Source organism: Hippocampus guttulatus, chromosome 15 (genome assembly GCF_054856545.1).
Source record: "Hippocampus guttulatus isolate MCC_2025c chromosome 15, RoL_Hgut_1.0, whole genome shotgun sequence".
NCBI classification, from domain to species: Eukaryota; Metazoa; Chordata; class Actinopteri; order Syngnathiformes; family Syngnathidae; genus Hippocampus; species Hippocampus guttulatus.
In genome coordinates this window covers 11,695,375-11,718,060 of record NC_141275.1, presented here as the reverse complement: position 1 = coordinate 11,718,060, position 22,686 = coordinate 11,695,375, and the positions used below count along the sequence as shown (strand labels likewise).

The 22,686-nt window shown below is 44.7% G+C and overlaps 1 protein-coding gene across 7 annotated transcripts in view; it reads left to right on the top strand.

Moving 5' to 3' along the window:
- Nucleotides 1–22,686, top strand: part of LOC147193877 (neurexin-2-like) — a 124,764-nt gene that overhangs the window by 18,832 nt on the left and 83,246 nt on the right. For all 7 annotated transcript variants that reach the window (XM_086131747.1, XM_086131748.1, XM_086131750.1 and 4 more), the window contains 2 exons: nucleotides 14,078–15,116; nucleotides 15,993–16,016. In XM_086131747.1, the coding sequence (XP_085987873.1) occupies nucleotides 14,414–15,116; nucleotides 15,993–16,016 (727 nt within the window). In that variant the 5' untranslated portion in view covers nucleotides 14,078–14,413. The remainder of the gene's footprint in view (nucleotides 1–14,077; nucleotides 15,117–15,992; nucleotides 16,017–22,686) is intronic.

Genomic DNA, 22,686 nt, shown 5'->3' with positions numbered 1-22,686 from the left:
GCACATGTCAAAATGGCCGCCACCTCAGATGGATAAAAACGGGTGCATTCCGCTGCTTAATTTATATTCCACAAATATAAATAATATCAAGCAAAATACAGTCATATCGGGTTTCGACCATAATCCGTTCGAGAAGGCTGTTCAAAAACCGATTTGTTCGAAAACCGAAACCACGCTCTTTTTAAGAAAAATCTTTATTGAACACATCTGCTGACAATGGAACGCTACACGAGGAATCGTCACTTCCTCGGGTAAGGAAGGCGAGAGGAGTCAAGTGCCGCATTCAAGTGTGCACAGTTTGGTCGAGAACCGATTTTCGGTCGTAATCCGAGGCATCAAAAAAACTCGAAATTTTTGGTCGAAAACAGAATTTGGTCGAGAACAGAGACGTTCGAAAACCGAGGTTTGACTGTAGAGTGTTTTAGTGAACCGGGCTTCATAGACCATAATATTATAAGCACATTTTAAAATGTGATTTCTCCTTTAAAGGCCTAAATGTTAACAATGAACCTGAACTAATTATTGGAATTCATCATCTTGTCTCGTGAATGTACCGGGCCGGTGCCGGCCACCACAACACCCAAAATGGCTTAATGTAAGGCCCCGAGGCCCCCCCCCCCCCCCCCCCGTTCCCCCACTCCCGCTGTCACATTAAGGTGGATGGCATTTTCACACGGATGCAATTGATCATTGAGTGGCACAGCAGTCTGGACTTGAATCAAGAGATTTTAACAGCTGCCTGGCCGTCCATCCGTCACGCCGCTCTCCACTGTGCTCGATGCGGGCCTGTCACACTTAGATGGCCAAGTGACAGCGGCGGCGGTAGATGTGTGGTAAATAGTGCGGCGGCCATGTATTCCCTCCCCCACCTCCCCATCTGCAGGCGTCACTCACCGGGAACAGATTCATGCTAATTCATTGTTGTCTTTGAATCAGGAGTCTCATCTCAGTAAACTCAATCTTATCCTTGCCCGCGGCTGCTTTGTCTATCAAGGCGTTTGTCTCGAGCATCTTACCTCCGTCAGGAGGCTGCACGTCAGCCTCGGTGTCAGCTCTCGCTGGGTCCACGTGGGGCCCGTGGTGGAGGTTCTGGGGGGACTGGAGTGAAGTCTGCGTGATGCCTTCTGAAGTGCTCGCAAACGCCAAGTGTGCGTGTTTGTGTGTACATGTGTGAAGGAAGGAAGGCAGAGGCAGAGAGGACGCTCGCTCGGCGCCCACTCTCACTTTTGTCTGGTGGCATTCTCCTCGGGATGAGATGTGACAGCGCCGGATGATCTAATCGCGGATGTCATAGCATAGCTGCTTATTAACTGGGATTTCAAGGGCAAACATTCCCATCATTAGCAGCGGTAGTGTATGAAAGAGAGAAAAGCCAAAGCGGGCGAGCCAATGATGGATCCCGGTAATGTCGACCGGGTGCAGGAGGAACCGCATGTCTCATCAGATTTTTTTTAGAAAGCTTCTTGACGAGGATCTTCATTTGCCGAGCGTGGATTGATGCAGATTGTCCTTCTGGAGGATGACATCTCCGCAGCAATTTTGGTCCTCCTCCTGAGTGGAGTGGGAAGGAACTGTCACATGTCGTCAGAGTCACGCGGGCTGGCTTTCGTGATGGGTACGTTGTACACCATTTGCATGTTCGTAATTCTGAAGAGGCACTTTGGAAGAGGTCGAAGTTCATCTCTGCTCGACATCTTGTAAATGTTAACTGCCCGACTTTGGTTTTGCTCATTAGAATGATCGGTATCTGGTCTTCGTATCATAGTAGAATCCATCCCCCAAACACTCCCCCCGGGTTCAAAGTGAGATCATCCATTTTTTATTTATTTTTTGGGGAGATGTTTACCCTTACCGAACCTTTTGTGAGCAAGTGCACGATGGCTGTAATGAGCTTGTTCTCATGAGACATCTCATATTCTCCTACAAGCATGTAATGCATCGCGATGAGTCGAAATCAGACAGAATTCCGTGTTGATCAATTCAAATAAGTCTGACCTCAGCTGTTGCGGGGGTTAGCACGTCCCGCCTCGCAGTTCTGACGGCGGGCGGTTCGATTGTGGGCTGTGACTTTTCTCTGTTGAGTTCGCATGTTCTCCCTTCTGCTCGTTTGGGGTTTCTCCAGGGCATCGGTTTCCTCTCGCATTCCAAAAACATATTTCTTACATTCGTTGAAGATTCTAAATTGTCCCAAGGTGTGAATCTAGATTGTGATTGTGATAAAAAGAAATATCATTTGGGAGGTTGGACCACATTATGAAGCAAGTCACAGTTATCATGCACACTTGGGGGGCGAAAGAAGCATTCGCTCAGATAGAGGGATATTTCCTTCCTTACACTTGTATGTAGCGACAGATCATAGCAAGGAAATTTCCCTCATGCAGCCAAGTGTGTGTGTGTGGGGGGGGGGGGGGTCGATGTCATGGTGACTCTGAGATGCGGCACTATGGCAGCTGCACAGAGGGTAAACTAGTTTGACACAACCTGTCCTCAAGAGCCACCTCGGGCCAAGCTTTTATGTTTTTGCCCCACTGCTTGCGAGGAGAGTAGCCCATCCATCTATTTCACCCCCCCCCCCCCCCCCCAGTGAGTCATACTACAGCAGATATAGTGCATAGGATGGACATTTGCTTTTGTATGGGCTCAGCAAGCCTTTGTGTGCCCTCCCCCCCCCCCCCCCTTCTTCTTCTAATGATCCAACCAAAACAGTTTCTAACCCTTTTTAGCTTAGCGGTGTGAGCCTGGAGTGTCGCTCCTACCACCTCACTTGCTCTCCATTATTAGTATCATCGCATGCTCAAACTGAGTAGGGCACTTTTTTAACTACGTACTCAAGAAAAATACATCTGTCACATTGGCAGAGGAGCGAGGCCTGAGCAAATATCGATGATGGATACGTCTGAGCCGAGCTCCACTCGATGGAGCCCTCGTAGCCTAGACTCATTTTAGCCGATAAGAGCCGCGATGTTGAGGCATTGATAACAGCGGGTCACTTCCAAATGAAGATGCTTAGTGACGCTTGCTGTCTTCCTCAACCAATATCTTTTATTTTCATTTCTCAACTGCGTCTCTGGTGCATGCCACAATGTGGCGGTTGTCCCCGCACTACACCTACAGAACATTTGCATTTACTTAATGAGGTAGCGTGCGCCAAAGTCTGTTTATGCTTGTAGCAAGTGTTGTGCACTTAGCTAGTCAATTACCTGGCTTACTGGTTTGTGAAAATGTCAGCTGTTCCAATGCCCCGCGCTTCTTGGAAAGCGCACGCACTCACTATATGGCCCACATAGTACGTCGAGTGCACTTTGATGCTCTTTCAACAGATTCTTATGCTTGCCTGTCGTTCTGTTCATGGGTATGTGGCCCAGAATAACAACTTTTATATGACTGTAGTCCAAAAGAGATTTGCTGGCTTGTTTGTGTGTGTTCATTTTATGATTCCATACACCGACTGGCCACAACTTTAGGTACTGTTAGAAACTCTTAAAAAGTGCAAATACCCGGTACATTTATCATCAAATTACTTTTCATACCTAAGTACAGCGATTTGCAGATGTCATTGGGCATGACAATTGTGAATTGCCTGCAGCTCTTCGTGGTGTTTTGAAACATAAGAGTCATCATTGACTCACCAGAATAGGTGATAAAAGCTTGAAAATGGATATTAAATAATTAGTAATATTTTTCTACGTGGATAATGTCATGGGTTAGATTCGTACTTAAACTACATCCAAAATAATAAAAAGGTTTTACATTTATATATCTATAACTTTAGTAGTATTGATCCAGCCTTTTGATTGACATGGCCATTAAAAAAGAAAAAAAAAAAAGAGAAAAAAAATGATGCATCTGCTAGTGCCACTTTTGACACCGCAATAGTAGTCCTAACCAAAATAACCCATCTATCATCTTCGAAGAACAACACCAGCGCAGACACTTCTGTTCCTGCACCTCCTCGCAAAAAAAACCCACCTTTAAGTAATTGAAGCCATGCCGCAAAAAAAAATGCCCTATCATAAAAGATTGAGCTGTAAGGACGTGTTTGCTTCACCACACCTTGGAGAGAAAAAAAAAAGAGGATTGCGGAAGCCATGGAGGGGATAACATGTAAGATTCATAAAGCTGGTAGGAGACAGAGAATGCTCTTTCCAACATGACATACATTTGGAAGCACATGCTGCCACGCTCTCCCTGCATGCACTTTGAATCTGCAAATGCAAGGCTGACGCATATGCCGTATTGGAAACAGACTCATTCACTTGCAAACTGAACAGTGAAACGTCATCATGTCTTCAAAATGTCAAATCCTCAAATGCAAACCCTTTGTTATTTAATACCTTCGTTTCTCGATTTAAAAAAAACACAATTTAATAGCAGTTAAAAAAAAACATTGAGTCACCGCACGATACTCAAAAATGCTTTCATTTAACGCTGCGTTTTTAGGCTTTGTTAAATGCTCGAATTGTTGATAAAGTGCTTTCAATTGCTTGAAATCAATCCAGCGGTGATTGTGTACCGGCATTTCAAATCTGTATTGTTTTGATTTGTTAGAGTTCTGCTATCTGTAACAAAACGGTCTTGCCTTTCTGTTTTCTTTTTCGATTTGAGACAATTTGTTGGAAAAGCCGGAAAATGATTCCATACATTAAAAAAAACAAACAAACAAACAAAAAACACCGAACATGACGGGCAGTTGATGAATTTCCTTGAGCATCCATCCCTCCATTTATTATTATTATTATTTTTTTGTAAACCACCTGGGTCGTGAGATGACCTATAACCTGTTCAACAACATTAGACGTGAATTTGAATGTGACTGTTGAATTTTTCACACAACCACATCGACACTTACAAGAGGGTGTGCACACTTATGCAACCACATTATCTCAGTTTATTTGTACTACTACAGTATCTCAAAGTGTTTTTTTCCCACCTGTTGAGGTTAAAGGCCACATAAAGCAGATGTTTCATATTTATTTTGGTCGTTTTTTTTTTTCTTTCATGCATCCTGTAACCTGATAAGCTGTCCACTGTAGTGACCGCTGTCCCTTAAAGGGTGAATATAAATCGGAAAATCATGTGAACAGGGGTGTGTAGACTTTTTATATCGACTGTATGTCTCTTTTTGACAAATAAGGCAGTTTTTAGGGTAGAGAATACACCCTGAACCGGTTGCCGGACGAAACGTGCCATAATGGAAAAAGTGCACAACGTCTGTTTCTTGTACTCGTCCAGAGTGTAAATATTGTTTTCTACCGCAAGCCAAGTAATGCCGACACGAGTTAATCAATGCCGTGAAAAGCAAATTAAGCAGCCCAAATCTCTTCGGTCTCTCTGGCTCCGAAGAGCTGCGGCAGAAATCGTTCCAACCTGGAAGTCTGCAATAACAGCTCGCCGCGGCCGCTTTGAGCCGCTCTCGGTTTACACGGTGAGAAGCTTCAGCTGGGCCCCGGCGCGCTAGCAGCTTGCTGGAGCGACGGCGCACAGCTGAGCAGCCTTCTGTGGCTTCATCCTGTGTGCTGCAGGGTGGAGGGTGGATGCTGTTCTTGGAGCTGAGCTGCAGCTCCCTCCCCGGGCACGAGCGTGGCCTGAGTGACAACCCCCCGCTGCCTTTGGCCAGCTTATGTTTTCAACTGTGTCCTATTTATATACGCGGCACAATTCCTACGGAACTTTCTCTTTTTTAGCGACTCCAACCTCTTATTTAGAGTCATTAAAAATGTATGCTAATACTACCGGCTCACTGACGTCGTCGCCGGAATCCTTTTGCGATAGCTTGTTGTTAATTTCAGACGCATGACAGTTAATGAGACGTATTATAAAGCGGCATGTTCTCACAAGAATTTATTTGGAATTCATTAAAAGATTAATGAAAAATAAGCACCCAATGAGTTCAACGCGGATTATATTTGAGCAGCCGCGCGCCCCGCACGCTCGCCAGACGTACCGATCGAAATTGACCCTGTGCGGTTATCCCGGTGCACAGTGGCGTGCAGTTACGTGTCGACATCAGTCTGCTCGCGTGGCCACTTAGAGTGCCTCGTTGATTTGGTGCACGTCGCGGAGAGAAAGGCGGAAGAGTAAGAACGGGAAGGGGTCCGATGTGACAGTCGGCATGTGGGACCGCTGGCGTAGCCTCTTCAGAGTGCCTCGTTGTCAACTGTGAGTGTGCACACATCACTGAAAGAAGGGATGTTATTGCTTGTCCATAACAAGCATTATTATACATTTAAAAAAAGCTTCCTCAAGTAACCTAAATCATTTTCGAAATCCCTCTATAGTCTCCTAATAACGGTCTCTGCCGAGAACAACCGGGAAGGGATTAGTAAACAGTGGCATCGGCGGTAGCCAGATTCTTTCGCGTTATCTTTGTTTATTACAAGGCTGCCTGATGAAAAACACTTTGACTTTGAAAAGGGCCTTGATAGATCTTCAGTGTTCCTGATACGCTTCGCTGCGTGCTTCTCAGCCATCTAAAAGGATGTTACTCTCAGAAGACCAAAGTCCTGACAATGTCTGGACTTTGAAGCTCCGGAACCCTCGTGGTCGCAGCGTGTCTCCTGCGGACGCAAACATCCATGCTAATTAGAGATTATCTACCCGCTCCAAAAAAAGTAGCGTCAGGCCCATGCTTAAAAATATCCATTAATGCACACGCTGGCATTTTGCGTCCATCTGATAACTTTGTGTAAGCAGCTATTGTCGGCCTCTTGGGAGAGCAAGTTTTCCGCATGCGCGCCGTCTCACAGGGAAGCCTGATTAAATATGAGCAAGTAAATATAGTCGGCGCTGCGGACTCGCAGGCTGTGGGGCGGGGGCACGTTTGAACATGCCCACCAAACGGACAGACCCTCTCTTCAACTTGGATGAAGCAATCAATTCCCAGTTGCGCTTAATTACGAAAACAATTAGAAAGCCTTGTAAATGATTCAGCGCGAGACAGCAATCAAAGCAAATACGATGTCTCTTTAATGAAATCGGGAGCTGAAACAATGGAAAGAGACGCAAATTATGGAGTCGAAGATGCAATTAGAACAGAGATACCCCCCCCCCCTTCACGACAGAAACATTAATGGCTGACGTTTCGAATTCAAAGTAAATATGACGGCCTATGTAGGTCAGGTCTGTCTTTGTTCCATATCCGACGACGACAGACTTAATATGGGTAATTAAAAGTATGGATCGTTATTTCGACGTCGCCGTTTCCATCAATTATTCATCGCGGGGGGATTCTGTCGGCTCTTTTCTTGTTTGACATGTAATACTTTGACAGTTGCCTGCGATGTCTTGAAGGCTGCCTTGGAATTCAAAGCGTACAATGGGGAGAACTCTACGGAGTCAATATTTACAACGCAGACGGTAAAAGCAATCGCGCGCTCCATCTCGTGGAATTCGTTGTCTCGGTAAACAGCTTTATAAATAACTTTCATTTCGTCATTTGACACCGTAAAAGGGTGACTTATGTCAGGCTGTAACGAACGATTACTTGAATCGCCGATTCATCTTGATTATTTTGTTGGTTTCCGTAATCGGTGAATTGGATTTTTTTTTAAAAAAGCATCTTTTAATTTCCATCACTTTTTCTTTCCCAAAGCAATTCATTCATTAATTAGGATTCGGTTGCTGGTTTGGTCTGGCCCAAGTTGGGTCATTGTTTTCCAAAGTAAAAGCAGATGGGAATATTTACTCATTGATTACCATAATTGATTAATCATTGCACTTCTAGATGGAAGATTCTCCTGTTTTTGTTGTTGTTTTTTTTTGTTTTTTTTTTGCGTTGCAAATTAGACTCATCTATAATTCATCGAACATTTAAACAGGAAGCCCGGCCGGGGCTGCCCGGTGGACGAGTGATTAGCAGCTCTGCCTCACACGTCTGAAAATCAAAGTTCGACTCTCAACTCCTGCGTGGAGTTGGCGTGTTCTCTCGACGCGTTTTCTCCAGCTGTTCCAACGTCTTCCCACATAGATGTGAAATTGAAGGGTGTAAATCGCCCGCAGGTGGTTATGTGTGTGTCTATTTGCTTATCGACGCGCTGACGGCTGATCCGGGGTGTCAAAATCAGCTCGGAAAGGCTCCTCCAGGTCACCTGTGACCCTAATTATCCTCCGCGCCATTTATTGTTTCAATTTGTAGTGACTTGAGAAAATAACTTCATCGTTATGGATGTTTGATAGCAGAAAAGCCCTCCGACTTCCAAATCAATTCCCTAACGATGTTGCAAACTTGGATCTTTCACTTGCCGGATTGAAGCTTTCCTGTCGCCTTGATGTCATTAGCGCGTTCGCTCTTCTGCCGGTTTCACCTCTATAGGCGGATTGTAATTGCTTTCATCGTTTTGCAGGCTCCATTTAAAGGACGGCGGCGTAATCAACCTCCGCCGCTGCTCTATGGGGAAAATTGATGAGTGAAAAGAGTGGCGCTAAACTGTTTGGGGGGGGCGGGGTGAATAACCACGCAGAGAAAATGAAGCAGTCTTTTGAAATATTGCACGGCAAAGTCGCAGATGACAAAACAAAGTGTTCACAGCTCAGATGGTTCTTCAACAACCACTTATTACTTTTCACGGAACGTACCGGCCGCCGCCGTGGAACCTCTTATGCGTATTTGTGAGTTTGTGACAAAACGCCGATGAAGTCATCAACGGCCCTCGTGTTGGAGTGCATTCTCTCAGATGCGCCGCTTCGTGTGAGACAACGGCTCAAGCGAATGAGATCGAAGCGCGGAAAAAAAAAAAATTCTGCTCTTATAATAGGCCATTGTCGCCAAAGGGTTCATTCACACCGTGCTTACTGTTGTGCTTTTCGTTTGCACCGCCGTGCCATACCGAGGGCGCTTTTTTTCATTTTGCAAAGGCAGAATTTGGCAATTCCTCATGTCTCGCATCGCTTTTCGGTTGCGAGTTTCCCGAAATTGCGTGCTTATTGAAGGTGTAATCATCCTTTCCTGTCATTTGTCGAGTCTTACCGCCATCGTAGACGGACTCCTCATTCACAGAGCAATCCAATTGATTCTACGGGGGGATGTTGTTGGATCACTGTTGCGTTCTCTTGAAATGTTCCTGAAACGCACCCCCCCCCCACCCGCCAGACTGCACTTACACGTTTTCCCCAGTTGCTCTGGTTTCCTCGCACATTTTGAAAGTATGTTTGTCAGGTTAATTGAAGACTCTAAATTGCCCCACGTGTGAAGGAGTTATTTGCCTTCATGATTGGCTAGCACGCCGCTCTGGGGGGTGCACCCTAGCTCAGCTGGGATTTGCCCAAATTCACACTCAACCCCAATCAGGATTGCAGGTGTAAAAAAAAAAAAACATTAAAATAGATGGAACGTGTTCAAGTAATGCTGCTGCTGGAATGTGTTCCAGGATGTCCAATGCATTGTAGCAACCTATTTGGTGATTTCAATGTTCCTCTCGTGTGGAATGTTGGTAATGCATCATAGGCTTTGGAAAATTCTAGAATGCAAAATATATAATGAGTGTCATAGCCACATGGATCAATAAATCATAGTTCGTTATATTGTGCAATGTAGCGTTGCGTTGTGTCCGATGAAGCGGAAAATATCCGAGCTCTGTCATGATGCAATTCTAAGCGTTTAAGCGCGTTGACTCTACAAACGTGTCGTAAAGAGAAGTGATGTCCAAGCATTTGTTCTCATTTGACAGTGTTTACAAAAATGAAATTGACAGATTCAGAATCAGCCTGGGGGCGTACTTCTGCAAATAATATTTGCATGGGTGGTTTTTTTGTTGTTGTTGTTTTTTTTTGTTCTCTTGAAATCATCTGCGGCTGGGTAAATATGTTGCGAGAATGAAATCTTCAAAGTGCCTCCATGGCTGAATTGACAACACAGCTTCCCAGCTTTGTTTTCACCTGACGCTGTTTTCAGGACCTTTTTTTGGGGGGGGGGGGGGTTGTTTGTTTTTTCTTGTTGTTTTTTAAATGCTTTGAAATGAAATTACCCACTTCCTTTCTCTGCCAAGCACAAATGCGCAGAGGCAAGAAGTGTTGCTTTGGTCGGAAGATCCGTGAGGATTGCAGGATTTTCGTAATTGTCATGAAACTTTGCGGAGGTGTACCACGGATGACAAAAAAAAAAAAAAAGAGGCAGCTCATTAATTTGGGGAGCAAAACCATTCCAGCGTCTCGCCATTCTCCACAACGCCGAAATTATCATGCTAACATATCGATGGACTAATCATTAGTCCGTCGACAATTTGCATTCGTCACTAATGCAAATGTCGACATTGAGCTGCAAATGAAGTGTTTTTTTTTTGTCATTAATTGACAGAAAGCAATACAAATATGACACCGCCCAATTTTTCTTGACTTCATTTCGTATTCCTCTAATCCACTGAGTCTCGTTCTGGTTTTATGCCGTTTTTTCGTCTTGCGTTGGAAGGCAAAAAGTTCCACCCAGTGAGGTTGTTGCATTTTTGTTTGGCAAAAGAAAAGAACCCATTTTCACTCTTCTCTCTAGCCATGTAGCACCAATTAAGAAAATATTTACACCTCCCTACAACAGGGACCGCCTCGGTCTCATTGCACTCGTGAAATACGCCCTCGCCCGTGTTTATTTGGTATCATTACAACCTGCTTGAGAACATCTCGACCCACATTATGATGCGCACGGTGACATATTGCTCCGGATGAAGTTTATTGTGAAGCCAAAAAAGCCGAGCGCACAGCACGGAGAAGCACAAATGTGTTCTTTGTCGAGATGAAAACCAGGCTGAGTCCGATCGCGTCGATGCAACTGGGTCTCATTTCATCCTCCGTAGCTGACCTTGGCAAATTGCAATTCATCTCGTGAGGAGCGAGTCACTTTGTCTGACCTTCCAGGATGCATCTATTCCCATGATGAAGGCGTCCATCTGAAGGGTTTTCTTCCCGCCTCCAGCTTTCAAGAGCAACTTTGATTTGCCTCCTATGATATGCTTTTTCTCGCAACGCCGCCAAATGTGAGCAAACCCGAATGTGGCGGTTCTCCATCGGCGGCGCCCCAACAGAGGCCGTAATTCCCCGCTGACTCAAATGTATCATATATTTTCTCTCTGTGCGGAGATGAAAATGGGCCAGCCCTGCTGGAGATGCTTTTACTAATGCGCCCTGTTGAAGGGGGTGGAATTGAAAAAAAAAAGAAAATCACAGTTTAACATACAACAAAAAATATTTCTTACTTAAAATAAATCCGGTTGTTTATGCAAACCGGCAGCCTCATGAGGAGGGAAGATTTCAATCTAGTTTGCCAAGTGCTTGTGATTGAGGTTGGTCAAAAAAAGCAAAAAAAAATGACAAGGCCAATCAGCATCCTTTCGAGAGTTTATTACCTCCAAGTGTAAAATGGATTGCTTTTTTCTCGCTGATTGTTTGTTTCTGTCGTACTGTATTGTGAAGGGGTGGCATTTGAGATGTTCAAATTGCAATGAAGGCTCTGTAAATTGCTTTGAAAGACAATACATATTTTGGAAGATAAGTGTTGAAAATGTGCAACTCCCCGTACTGAGAACAATCAGTTCTGGCGGGATAGCTTTCAACTCTTTTTCGCCATTTCAGTTTTCCAGGGATGAACTTGGGCATCCGGCTTCCATATTCATGGTCATCCGGCGCAATTAGACGATAGTTATGGCTTTGCCCAAGCCTGTTAGCTCTTGAGCTAGCATGTAAACAACTTTAAGTGGATATATTTTCGTGTCTGCAACATGTTTGGATTAAGAGACAAATTAGCATCCATTTTTCAGCGCCACATGTTTTCAAACCTTGTGCAGACACGCCTACAGCATTTGAGAGCAGAGGCAAGAGCTTGATTTTTTTTTTTTTCTTTTTTTTTTGCCCCACAATTTTGAAGCCTCATTTTCACTTTACAGGGACTTTCAATTTTGGTGCATATCAGAATATGACTTCCAAAGCGGATGTTGCTAATTGCAGAAACTGAGACGACCACAACGTGGTCAAACAAACACAATGCGGAGTTGGCGGTGGTCTATTCTCTTAAGTGCTTTTCTGGTTTCAAACGTGAAATGAAATGGCAAGCTCGTCAACAAATTCCCACCTGGGAAAACGCCTGCACGCTAGCATGGCCGCATTTTTATCCAAAGCCTGAAAAAAATTCTTCATGAAAACACGTGCAATGAGGAGCACTGAAGGTTTTAATGGAAAGGATGTTTTCATTCCTCAGAGACGAAAGCCTCTGTCTCACTGCCTCTCTGCCCAATTGACACAACAGAGAAAAAAAAACAAAACAGTGGAGCCGGCATTTTTCCGCTTGCGCCTTTCTGACACAATTGAGCAACGTGGCACGGTGCCGTGCCTGTGAGTTGACGCATCTGTTGCAGCTCCACACATTCAGATAATTAGATGTGCGGCGACGGTGTTAAATTCCGCACTCTGGATGTGGCTTCTCACTATGCACAAGAGGGGCATTTGTGTTACTACGTCAGAAGCCGGCAATTTTGCTAATTAATTTCCACTCGCTATTCCACAATGGTGCCTTACACACAGGATGCAAAAACAGCGACAAAGCTGACTTTGATGGGTAGTCCAAAAGGCGAACATAACATTTGTTTTCTTATCATGAAATATATTTACTACGCCGGCTTCTTGGAATGCAGGACAGGATGCTGCGAAAATGTTGCAAAGCGCTGTGCGGTATCCTTTTTCTCGAGGAGAGCAGATGTTTGTTTATGTGCCCTGCAATTAGCCGGCATCCAATTCAGGGTGGACAAGGCCTTTTTCCCCAAAGTCAGCTGGGATAGTTTCCAGCACACCAGTGACCCCAATATAAGAGGTTCGAAAATTCAAGGGATAATTTAGTAGTTAATTTTCTGGCTTTCCGTCAGCCTGTGCGTGACCATTTATTTGTTTGCACGCAACTTTGCTAGACACGTCCAGTTAGATCTGACAAATGATTCACAATGGAAAAGCCAATCGCTTGTAATGAGCAAAATCACCCAGATACCGAAGAAGTTAGAATGATTAATGTTAGACACGGTTATGTCAAAGCACGTCCAAGTGAAATTGGCAGAAGTTCTAATGCAATGTGGAGAATTAGATCAGATGTGTTCTGATTCTGAAGCTTACGCCGCTCTTCGGATCAGGTTGTTATGCTTGAATATATGATCCTATTACACTCGGTTCCCTTCAATCCGGAGGAAATTCGGCATCTGCGTGAATGGTTATTTTAGATGCCTTCCATCTTACATCGGCATTCACTGATTTCATAGGCGGCAAGGTTTTAGCCTCAATATCTTAAATAGGCATTTCTTACGTTTCCTTGATCAACTATGGGATTACCTTGAGGATATGAATTATTTTGTGTACTCTGTGTTGGGTCCCCCCCCCCCCCACCCTCTCGGAATGTTCTGAACTCCTGTTTTCAAAGTGTCATAAGTGAGTTGTTTTGTTGAACGACCCCTAACAAGTGGTAACTTTATCTCGGTTGGGTTTTAGATTCTGCTGATGGAATCTCTCAAATCAAGACAAAACGTGCTTGTTGTTTGTCTGCCAAGAGATTTTTCCTGTCAAGATCATTTATGTAGGAAAAAGCATTTCTTTGCAGTGAAAATTCTCATTGGGTATGAAAACTTGTTATTGATATTTGTGGTTATGAGTGCATTCAGCCTAAACTAAGAAATGTCGGAATTCTCAATGTGTAGGTAATATTTGTATATTAATTACATGAGTACGTACATTTTAAGACATCAGTGGAAGATTTTTAGGCTTGCTATATTTGCTTGCTTTCAGAAATCTTGCCGGGGGACATTTTTGGGTTGTTTTACCATATAATTTTGCTTAATTAAAATAGCAAAAATATACAGTATATTATTTTTTCTTGTCGTTTCTTTAGCTCAGATTTTGCAGTGAACATACTGTATGCTGGCCTGGGTTTTGCACTCCGTTTTCGCTTAGATTCCTTTCAGACATGATTAACCACCGATCAATTTCACGCAATCAATCGATTAATACATTATGCCCATCCGGACTCTGAATGCAAATGATGGATTTCGAGGTGATTTTAGGATGGCACGTAATAATGATGACGAATCCTTTGCTCTTCTCCTTTTGTCCTTTGTCTTAGGATGCTGTGCGGCTGAGAGGGCAAATTGCGCCACCTAGGCTCTGTGCCTAGTTGACACACGGAGAATTGACTGGAGCCGCGCTGGATGGAGGCCAAGACGCTGGATGGCGAAGACGAGGAAGCGCACGGTCTTGTGGCTCACTTGTGATGCTTGTTGTCTTTCTGTCACGCGCTGAACGATGGCCAAAAGAATCCGGCTAGACAGTCAAGGCTAAAGAAAAACACTGCATGTAAAAATTGCTTTCTCGATTGTCGGCCTCCGAAAGACACGAAGCTCTCCTTCCTTTCTCCTGTTGCGTTGGATGCATATGCATTAGCTTGTAGACGCTAACCATCATGGCCACGTGTCACAACAAAGCCCCCTGGTTATTGTTTTTAGTTCATTTGGTGCTAACAGGAAGAGCGTTGGAATATGAAGGCATTCCGGGTCAATGGACGCGCTATGGACAGTGGGACGCCAAGGCGACGGCGGAACTCAGCTTCATCCTGAAGACGAATATCAGCAAAGCTCTGGTGCTCTACCTAGACGATGGCGGCGACTGCGACTTCCTGGAGCTCCTCATAGCTGACGGGAGACTGCAGCTGCGCTTCGCCATCCACTGCGCCGAGCCGGCCTCCCTCCACACGGAGACGCGCGTCGACGACCTGCGCTGGCACCGGGTTCTCCTCTCGCGGCACTACCGAGAGACCAAGCTGCTGGTGGACAATGAGGAGAAGGCGGCCGAGGTCAAGTCCAAGAGGAAAGAGATGGTGGTGGCCAGTGACCTCTACGTGGGCGGGATCTCGCCCGACGTGCGCCTCTCCGCCCTGACGTCCAGCACCGTCAAATACGAGCCGCCGTTCGAAGGCCTGATCGCGAATTTGAAAGTGGGGGAAGCTCTGCCCGTGCTCTTGGACGGCCAATCCGTCCACAGCGACATGGACTACATCTGCGATGCGCACTCGCCCTGCAATAACGGAGGCCTGTGCTCCGTCAGCCAGGGGGAGGTCCTGTGTGACTGCATCAACACCAGCTACGTGGGGAGCTACTGCCACGAAGGTGAGGCAAACGGCACTTTTTGTTTTCACAACGCCATCGCGCGCCTCGTGAATAATCAACAAAGCAAAGCGAGCTGATTGAAGTCAAATATACGGGAGCGGTTGGGGTGCCGTCACTTATCATTGCGGGATAACTTCTAATGTGACAGCAGCTTGATGTCATTTGTTTACCCTGGAACTACTGCAAAACACCGGTGAGGAAATTAACAGAACGATTTGAAAGCCAACCTTCACTTTCAAGCGTACAACAGAAAATTTGCAAAAGAAGTCAAGCTTATCTTGAATAACGTGGCCTCCTTGTTTTTAATATATTCTGCCACAAATCAAATGAAGAAAAACAAACCAAAAAAGAGGATCTGACGGGCGTCCCCCCCCCCCCATGGAATGTTTTATCATTTCATGATAGGAATCATTTTAATATGTCATGGAGTGTACATAACAATGGAGGAACAAAACTCCTCTCCCTTTTCCCTCCTTATTTAAAGTGAAAATGTGTTTCCCTTTGTAATAGCCAGTTTGACTGATTTTTACATCACGCTACCTTTATTTTTAAGCACACTGGTTTAAAAAAAAAACATAATTTTGTTTGAGGCCTGGAATGGATTAATTGCATGTCCATTCATTTCAATGGGAAACTTTACCTCAACTTATGAACGTTCCAAATGACAAACTCACGGAACCAATTAAGTTCCTAACTTGAGATTCCGCCGTATTTTATTTGTCCCACCGTCACATGTTTACACAGTCCAATATTATGTCTGCAATATTAGCCCAACAAAAAGCATACGCAGCTGTGTTAGTTTGAACTGGAAGCCGCTCGGTATTTGCTCACACACCGCCAGCAAAATAAATATGTCTGTTTTTCTTCCTTTTACAGCAGGTGTGCAGAAAGAAGTAGAAGGTAAGCTTCTACATTTTACCCTGAGCCTAATGCTAACCATATGTAGTCTTTTTCAAAGGCTTTCATTGCAGCCGCGGCGTGTTTGCTGTTATCGGGTTATTATTGTCAATTTGGACTGCAGTTCTGACATCCGACACAATAGGCTGCAAGGACATATATTGTACATGGGAAGTTATTTATGCACATATTTATAAAATCAGAACTGTCGAGGTGAATTGTTAGGTCTGTCAAGTCCCTGGGCGTCACGGCAACATGCAGAGCGTTTGCATGCACCGCCAAAGAAAAAAACAACATTTTTTGCGCTCTTGCACGCGTCGCCTTTTCCACTTCTCAGCGACTATTTGTTTGTTCGGCCTAAGTGATATTTAAGCTCCCACTGACTGACTTCTGGGAGCATTCATCAATTCCTTCTGTTATTTCGCACAGTGAGACATCCCAGAGAGGTTGCGCTTTCTCCAAAAAAAAAAAAGAAGCCGCGGTGTCATTACTGGCTCATTATCCCGCAACTTTTGAACAGAACAACCAAGCAGGATGCTTTTTCCAAAACATGATGAGCGCACATCAAGTGCACGCAGGAAGATCGAATGGGTGGCTTGTGAGACGGATACGTCACGTCAGCAAAGTGGCGGCCGACGGACTCTGGGGAGGTGCGCTGAACCGCGACACGTTATCAATCACGGTTATGCCGCAAACTCCGCAACACCTGCTCTCCAAAATCCATGAATACACTTGCTTGAAAAACACTATAAACCATCCTGAGGCATCGTGTGTTAGCATGGATCCAACTGGTATCGAATCAGACCTCGAACAAAACGCCGCGCAGTTTTGTCCTCCGCTTTTGAGTGCGAAACTGCATATTGCAGCCTTTTCACAAATAAGCCGTAATCGCCAGGTACTCGCACAAAAGTGGCGTGCGTCTGCTCTTGCAGAAAAAATGCAGCCATTATTAGATGACATACTGCAAAGAGAGCGCATCAGAACGTTTATTGGATTAAAGCTTGACATGGAGACAATCCAAGCATAAAAACAACACTGACAAGAAAATAGCACTCAGTCGACGCCCCCCCCCCCGCCCGCGCCCCCTCCCACCTCACCAAGATGGCCGCCCATATGCTTCATGCAATCTTGACTGCGGGTTTGAAGTGCTGTCGGGAATAATCCCCATTTTTCCGGCGGAAACGCTTGGAGGGAACGAAACAGTTTGGCACAGCAGGTGGCTCTTGCCAGTTGTTCGACGGTCTGCGGCACGTGGGATCCCGTTGATCTGTGTGGACAAAGGCCACGCCGGGGCACGCTCTAATGCCAAAAGCCTCCTCTGATGTTTTGAGAGCGGGGGGGAAAAAAAAAACAGGTCTGCGAACAGGAGATAAGCGCAACCACCTCGCATCGCACAGGCGGACTGCAGAGGATTCTCTCAAACGTCACGGGACAACCGTTACAAAAACACACTAAGTCCGACCGCAAACGCATTGTCGTCGCTTTGTCGGGGTTTTTATGTTTTTTATGGCTTTGTTTACTTTCAGAATTGGATGCACGAGCGCATCGTAATTGCACTCTAGTAACAAGAGTGAACGACAAAGCGTGCATTGGCATCCTTAGAAAAAGGACACAGCTGGACTAAGCGAGCTCAGATCTTCCAGTCGCGATGACCTTGGTCTAATCCTTCATTATAGCGCAGTACTTTTTCACGGAAACAAATTTGGCTAATCCGAATGCGGTGGCTCCGTCTTCCAAGTTGGTCCCTCATTATGTCTCAACAATGACTCAATGTTTTTTTTCCATGCAATTGTATAGATTTGAACAACATTTTCAGCAAGACTTAAAGATTGTTCCAAACAATCAAGTGAGATTGAGATTTTCCACAATGGTCTCGTTTAGGTTTAACACATCCTTGCCCCAAATAGAACTACCTCCCGCTCGTTGCAGCATAGGTTGTGAAAAGGAAATTAAAAAAAATAATAATATATGGCTGGAAACTGCCTTTGTAATGCATTTGAAAGTTTGTTCCTCATTACGGAAAGAGATATGAACTTTAAAAATTAATTGACCACCTCGTTGCAATGTTATGACCCCTCGCGCCATCTTAATTGGATCCAACACACGTATGGATCGACAATTATGCATTCAGACTATAATGCTCAATCCTGACTGACACAATGCTACGTGTTTGATTATTGTCGTCGTAGTTTGCAGCGGACTACATTTGCACACAGCGAGAGATGTTTCTATTTATATTTGGGGTAACCACATTTAGCTACATGACCAAGATTCATAACATTAAACACCTCTCTCCATAATTTGAAGACAAGACTCTACCGCTGCCGAGTCCGTCCGTATTCCTAAATACTGCACCTCTCTCTGACAACGTCGATGAAAATTGAAAGATTACCATCGTTAAGGGCAGACTGTTTGGACACACCGTTGTGTTGGCTCTTTTTATGTTAGACTTCGGCTGACTTCGTCTGTTTGCTGCAAGCCAAATCAAACAACTTGAAATGCCAACATATAAATCACAGTTGCTTCCATTGCTTTAGTTTCCTTTCCACATAAAAAAAAAAAAGAAAAAAATAGTACAGGAAGAGAGGGAAAGGCGGTTTATGTTCATATATGCTCCTGGGACTCTATCTCTGCTTTGCCACGCTGAGATTTGGCTGTAAGGCTCAGCCAAGTAGGATTGGAATATTCAATGTGCCTCCATGTGATATTTTACTGGGGCAGGAGTGCCCCCCCCCCCACCAATACTACTATAGTAGTCCAAGATTAGCCCGGTCTGTCCCGTGGCATCACATTCTGCCAGTGATGCTTTGACCATCAGGGTTCAGCCAGTTTGGTGTGCATTGTTCTGACATGCAAGTTGTCTTCACAGTAATTGAAGAAGAAATTGTGCAGAGAGTTCAGCACTGTGTTGTATTTGATCTAGACTGACATCTTCCGTTCTGGTAACATATTGTTCCTAAGAGGATACAGGAAGATAAAGGTTAAAAGTAGCATTGTTGCCTCATTAAAAAAAAATCGAACAGAAAAATGCATTTGCAAGTCACGCAATAGGGAATCATGGCTGTATTTGTCAGTAGACTATTTTACCCTGTTTATTAAATTTGACTGACATAAGACAGCAGCACAGTGGGGTAGAGGTTCGTACAGCTGCCTCACAGTTCTCGGTTTGAATTTTGATTTGGGGCCTTCCTGCCCCAATTTTTTTTCCATGTGGCCACTACAGTGAAGCCTTTCACTTCCATAGGGGTGTACCCCCGTCCAGAGTGTACCCTGCCTCTTTCCAAAAAGTCCACTGGGATAAGCTGCAGCTCACCTTCAGCCTCATGTGGAGAAATATTATCCAATGTGGATTGTTGTCACCACCATTTTCCTCTTGACCTTTTTGTCCTTGTTAATGATATCCACATGTACCGACGCATAAAATAAACGGAATGAAAAAAAACAAACAAACAACACTTAATGGGAGGGGGGGGAAAGATCAGTTGTCCCCTGTTACATTTGTATTATTTTGCCAGTTATTCACAGCAGCAGCTACTCCAAGTCATATTGTTGTCATAAGATGCATTGGCAAATATATAATACACAAATTCGCGTTTTTTATTTAAGTAACCTCAAATATGTGTCGCTTTTGTGCTCATCGCAACGAGTTCCGTTTTTGTACAAAATTCGTCCAGAACGGATTCCAGGAAGGATGATTGCATTGCAGTTGTGATACATTTCTGCTCCTCGTTGAAAAGATGTTTTGCAGCTTTGTGCTGCTGGGTGTGTCTTTGTCTCTGCCTTGCCAACAGTTGTGAGGAGTGAGCGCTTAACTGAACACACACACACACCAACCCCTCCATCCGTTAGTTGAAGGACGACAGACACCTTAAGGTGGTCACGTTTCTTGGCTTCCTATCCAGTTCAATCTCAACACCGCTGGTGACAATGAGATGACCGGAGGCTTGAGGAGAGGACGAAAAGGTGCTCGCGTTGGTGTTGTATGTCAAGGACGACGTATTGTTTTGTTGTCGAGAACCCCCCCCCCCCCCCCCCCCACTGAGAGAGCATGGAGCCGCGCTTTTTGTTGCGCGGGTTGCTCAAGCAAAATATCATCAGGTGTGTGTGTGTTTGTGTGCGGTGCTTACCTGCTCCCTTGGGTGACGATGTTCTTAACACACCAAGGCATACTCTGACCCTCATCTTTAAAATGTTCTCCAGTGAGTAAAATGGATCTTAACTCATTCACTCCCAAAGACGTCTTTACACGTCTTTTGAGGCTTGGTCCAGAATTGGCTGGTACTGAATGAGTTAAGTGGTACATTTTCATTTAGTTTGCCACGAGTGGAGAAATTAAGAGTGACTGTGCGTAGGCGGAATGGTGATAATTACGTAAATAACGTGACAGCATTCCAGCACGGCACAGTTTAACCCCACCAGCGGTTTAAACGCCGAAGAATGTCATATGACGCAAGTGACTCATTTGTGTTTTCCATTGGCACTGAAAATGGATGGTCTATATTGGTACTCTTCCGCTTTTGAGCGTACGCAATCAACGCATGTTTCTTCAGAGCATCACACTGAAGCAAACCACTTTAGGAACAGTCGTATTTTGGACTGAAACGCGCTAAGTTACAGATAATGAAAAATTTGACTGGGCTATAAAACGGACCAAAATATAGTGCTGCACTATAGCCCATTTGGTCCGCTGTTGAAAGCGTAGAAACGGCGACACATTGCTTTAAGCATCCAACTGGATTAAAACATTTGAGGTGTCATATTAGTACCGGCAAAAATGTGATGCAGTTTAAAAAACAAAACAAAACCCAAAGAGCTCATCTATCAATTTGGGTCAAATCTCTTTTGGTATCATAATCAAAGTGTGTTAAAAAAAAAACAAACGGTATCGAACGGAGAGATTATGTGGGTTGCCACTTGGTACGCAAAATATTGCGAGTCAAATTGGAACTATAATGTGTTTGGTTCTCCAATAAAAGGCTGTCTGTTCGAGTTAAAATGACACACATAATATCATATAATATCCAGGCTAGCATTTATACTTTTTTTTATGTGGTACAGATTGAAACTAAAGGTTTCGGTCCTTTTTGGGTATACCGCACTGCCGAATTTTCGTACCTCTTAGAAAACAGCGATTAGTTACAAATATATATTTATCTATGGCGGGGATGTATAGTAAGAGGCAGAACAATAAAATGTGCTTACATTTGATGGTAGCAGAGACAATAAACCTTTGGATCCACCTGTTGGCATTTAGACAAATGAAAAAGCCACAGCTTCCCGTGAGTGCATCCACATTGTGTCCAATCAAACAAGGACCGGATTTCACACCCAGTTAGCCCATTTTTGAGTAAATTGAAACGACATCATTATTCTTTGAGTATTCATACCTTTTGCAGCATTTTTTTCAATTTTTTTTCTTTTTTGTTTTAGTCGTGCAAAATGGCTACCTTGGCTCGGTAAAGGTTGGGAAACACCGCGCTTGAAAAAAAGCGACGCAACGCTTCACAACTTTGGACAATGCGAACGCGGAGGCACAGCGTCCGGTATCGAAGCGGAATTGAAAGCGTAATCGTTGATGCCAGTGGGTCGTGCGAGCGACAAAGGCAGCTTGCGGGCGCGTCGAAGAGTGCCGATGCAATGAGCAGAGCTGTTTGTGTTGGCTGGCTCAGTGGGGCTCATGTGCTCAGCAGAAGTGTTGTGTTTTGTCATCCCTCGTCTCCTTGTTGGCACCAAAGGCGGGCGAAGTATGCCACATATACTCCCTGCCAGGCTGCATATTGATTAGTGTGTGTGTGTGTGTGTGTGTGTGTGTGTGTGTGTGTGTGTGTGTGTGTGTGTGTGTGTGTGTGTGTGCGCACGCACCGGAAATGTAGATGTAGGAGTGAACAACTTGCTGCTCTTTTCTGCTTTTGTTTCCGTCCCCCCCCCCCCCGCCCCCCAAGCTGATGTGTTACAAGATGATTGGTGTGTGTGATGTCATTGTATGCGTACTGCAGCAGGACGGCTATTGACTTGGTGCGTTGTACCAAATCCACGACGCGGCTTGTCAAAATGGGCTTTGTCTGATTCTGACGTCGTCCACGTGGAGGGAGTGACTGAGGATGAATGAGGTCCTGTTCGCCACGCGCCTTGGCGGAGGGTTTAGATGGAAATCCGAAGACAGATAAAAAAAATAATAATAATATTCATCAGTGTAGAATGTTAATTGGTACATCTCAAACACTGTCTGAACATACGATATGTGTTCCATTTGGGGGAAAAAGCATCTTTGAAAGCAACTACGACGGTGGTTGCACCGATCAAGATGTTATTTTTCTCCTTCCCTCCCACCCCTTTGAGATGTCTGTCTCTTTTTTACTTTGATTCCCGCCCCCCCCTCACCCCCCCCCCCCTTCTCTCTCTCACCGTTTGAACTCTGACATCCGTGCCTACCCCCAGGATGTCTGTCACAAACTGCAGTCCAACATTGTGACAATGCTTTTTGTTTTTCCCGATCCTCTTTATGAACTTCCTGTTTTCGTATCCTTTTTTCTGTTCTTTCCCTCAAGGTCTGGCGCACCTGATGTTAAACCGCCAAGGTATGGGGTCTATTGATTTGCTTTTCCCTCCCAGCCACCCAATCACAACACCCCACCGCCACCACCAATTCGCCCCTGTAGACACCATTTCAGTT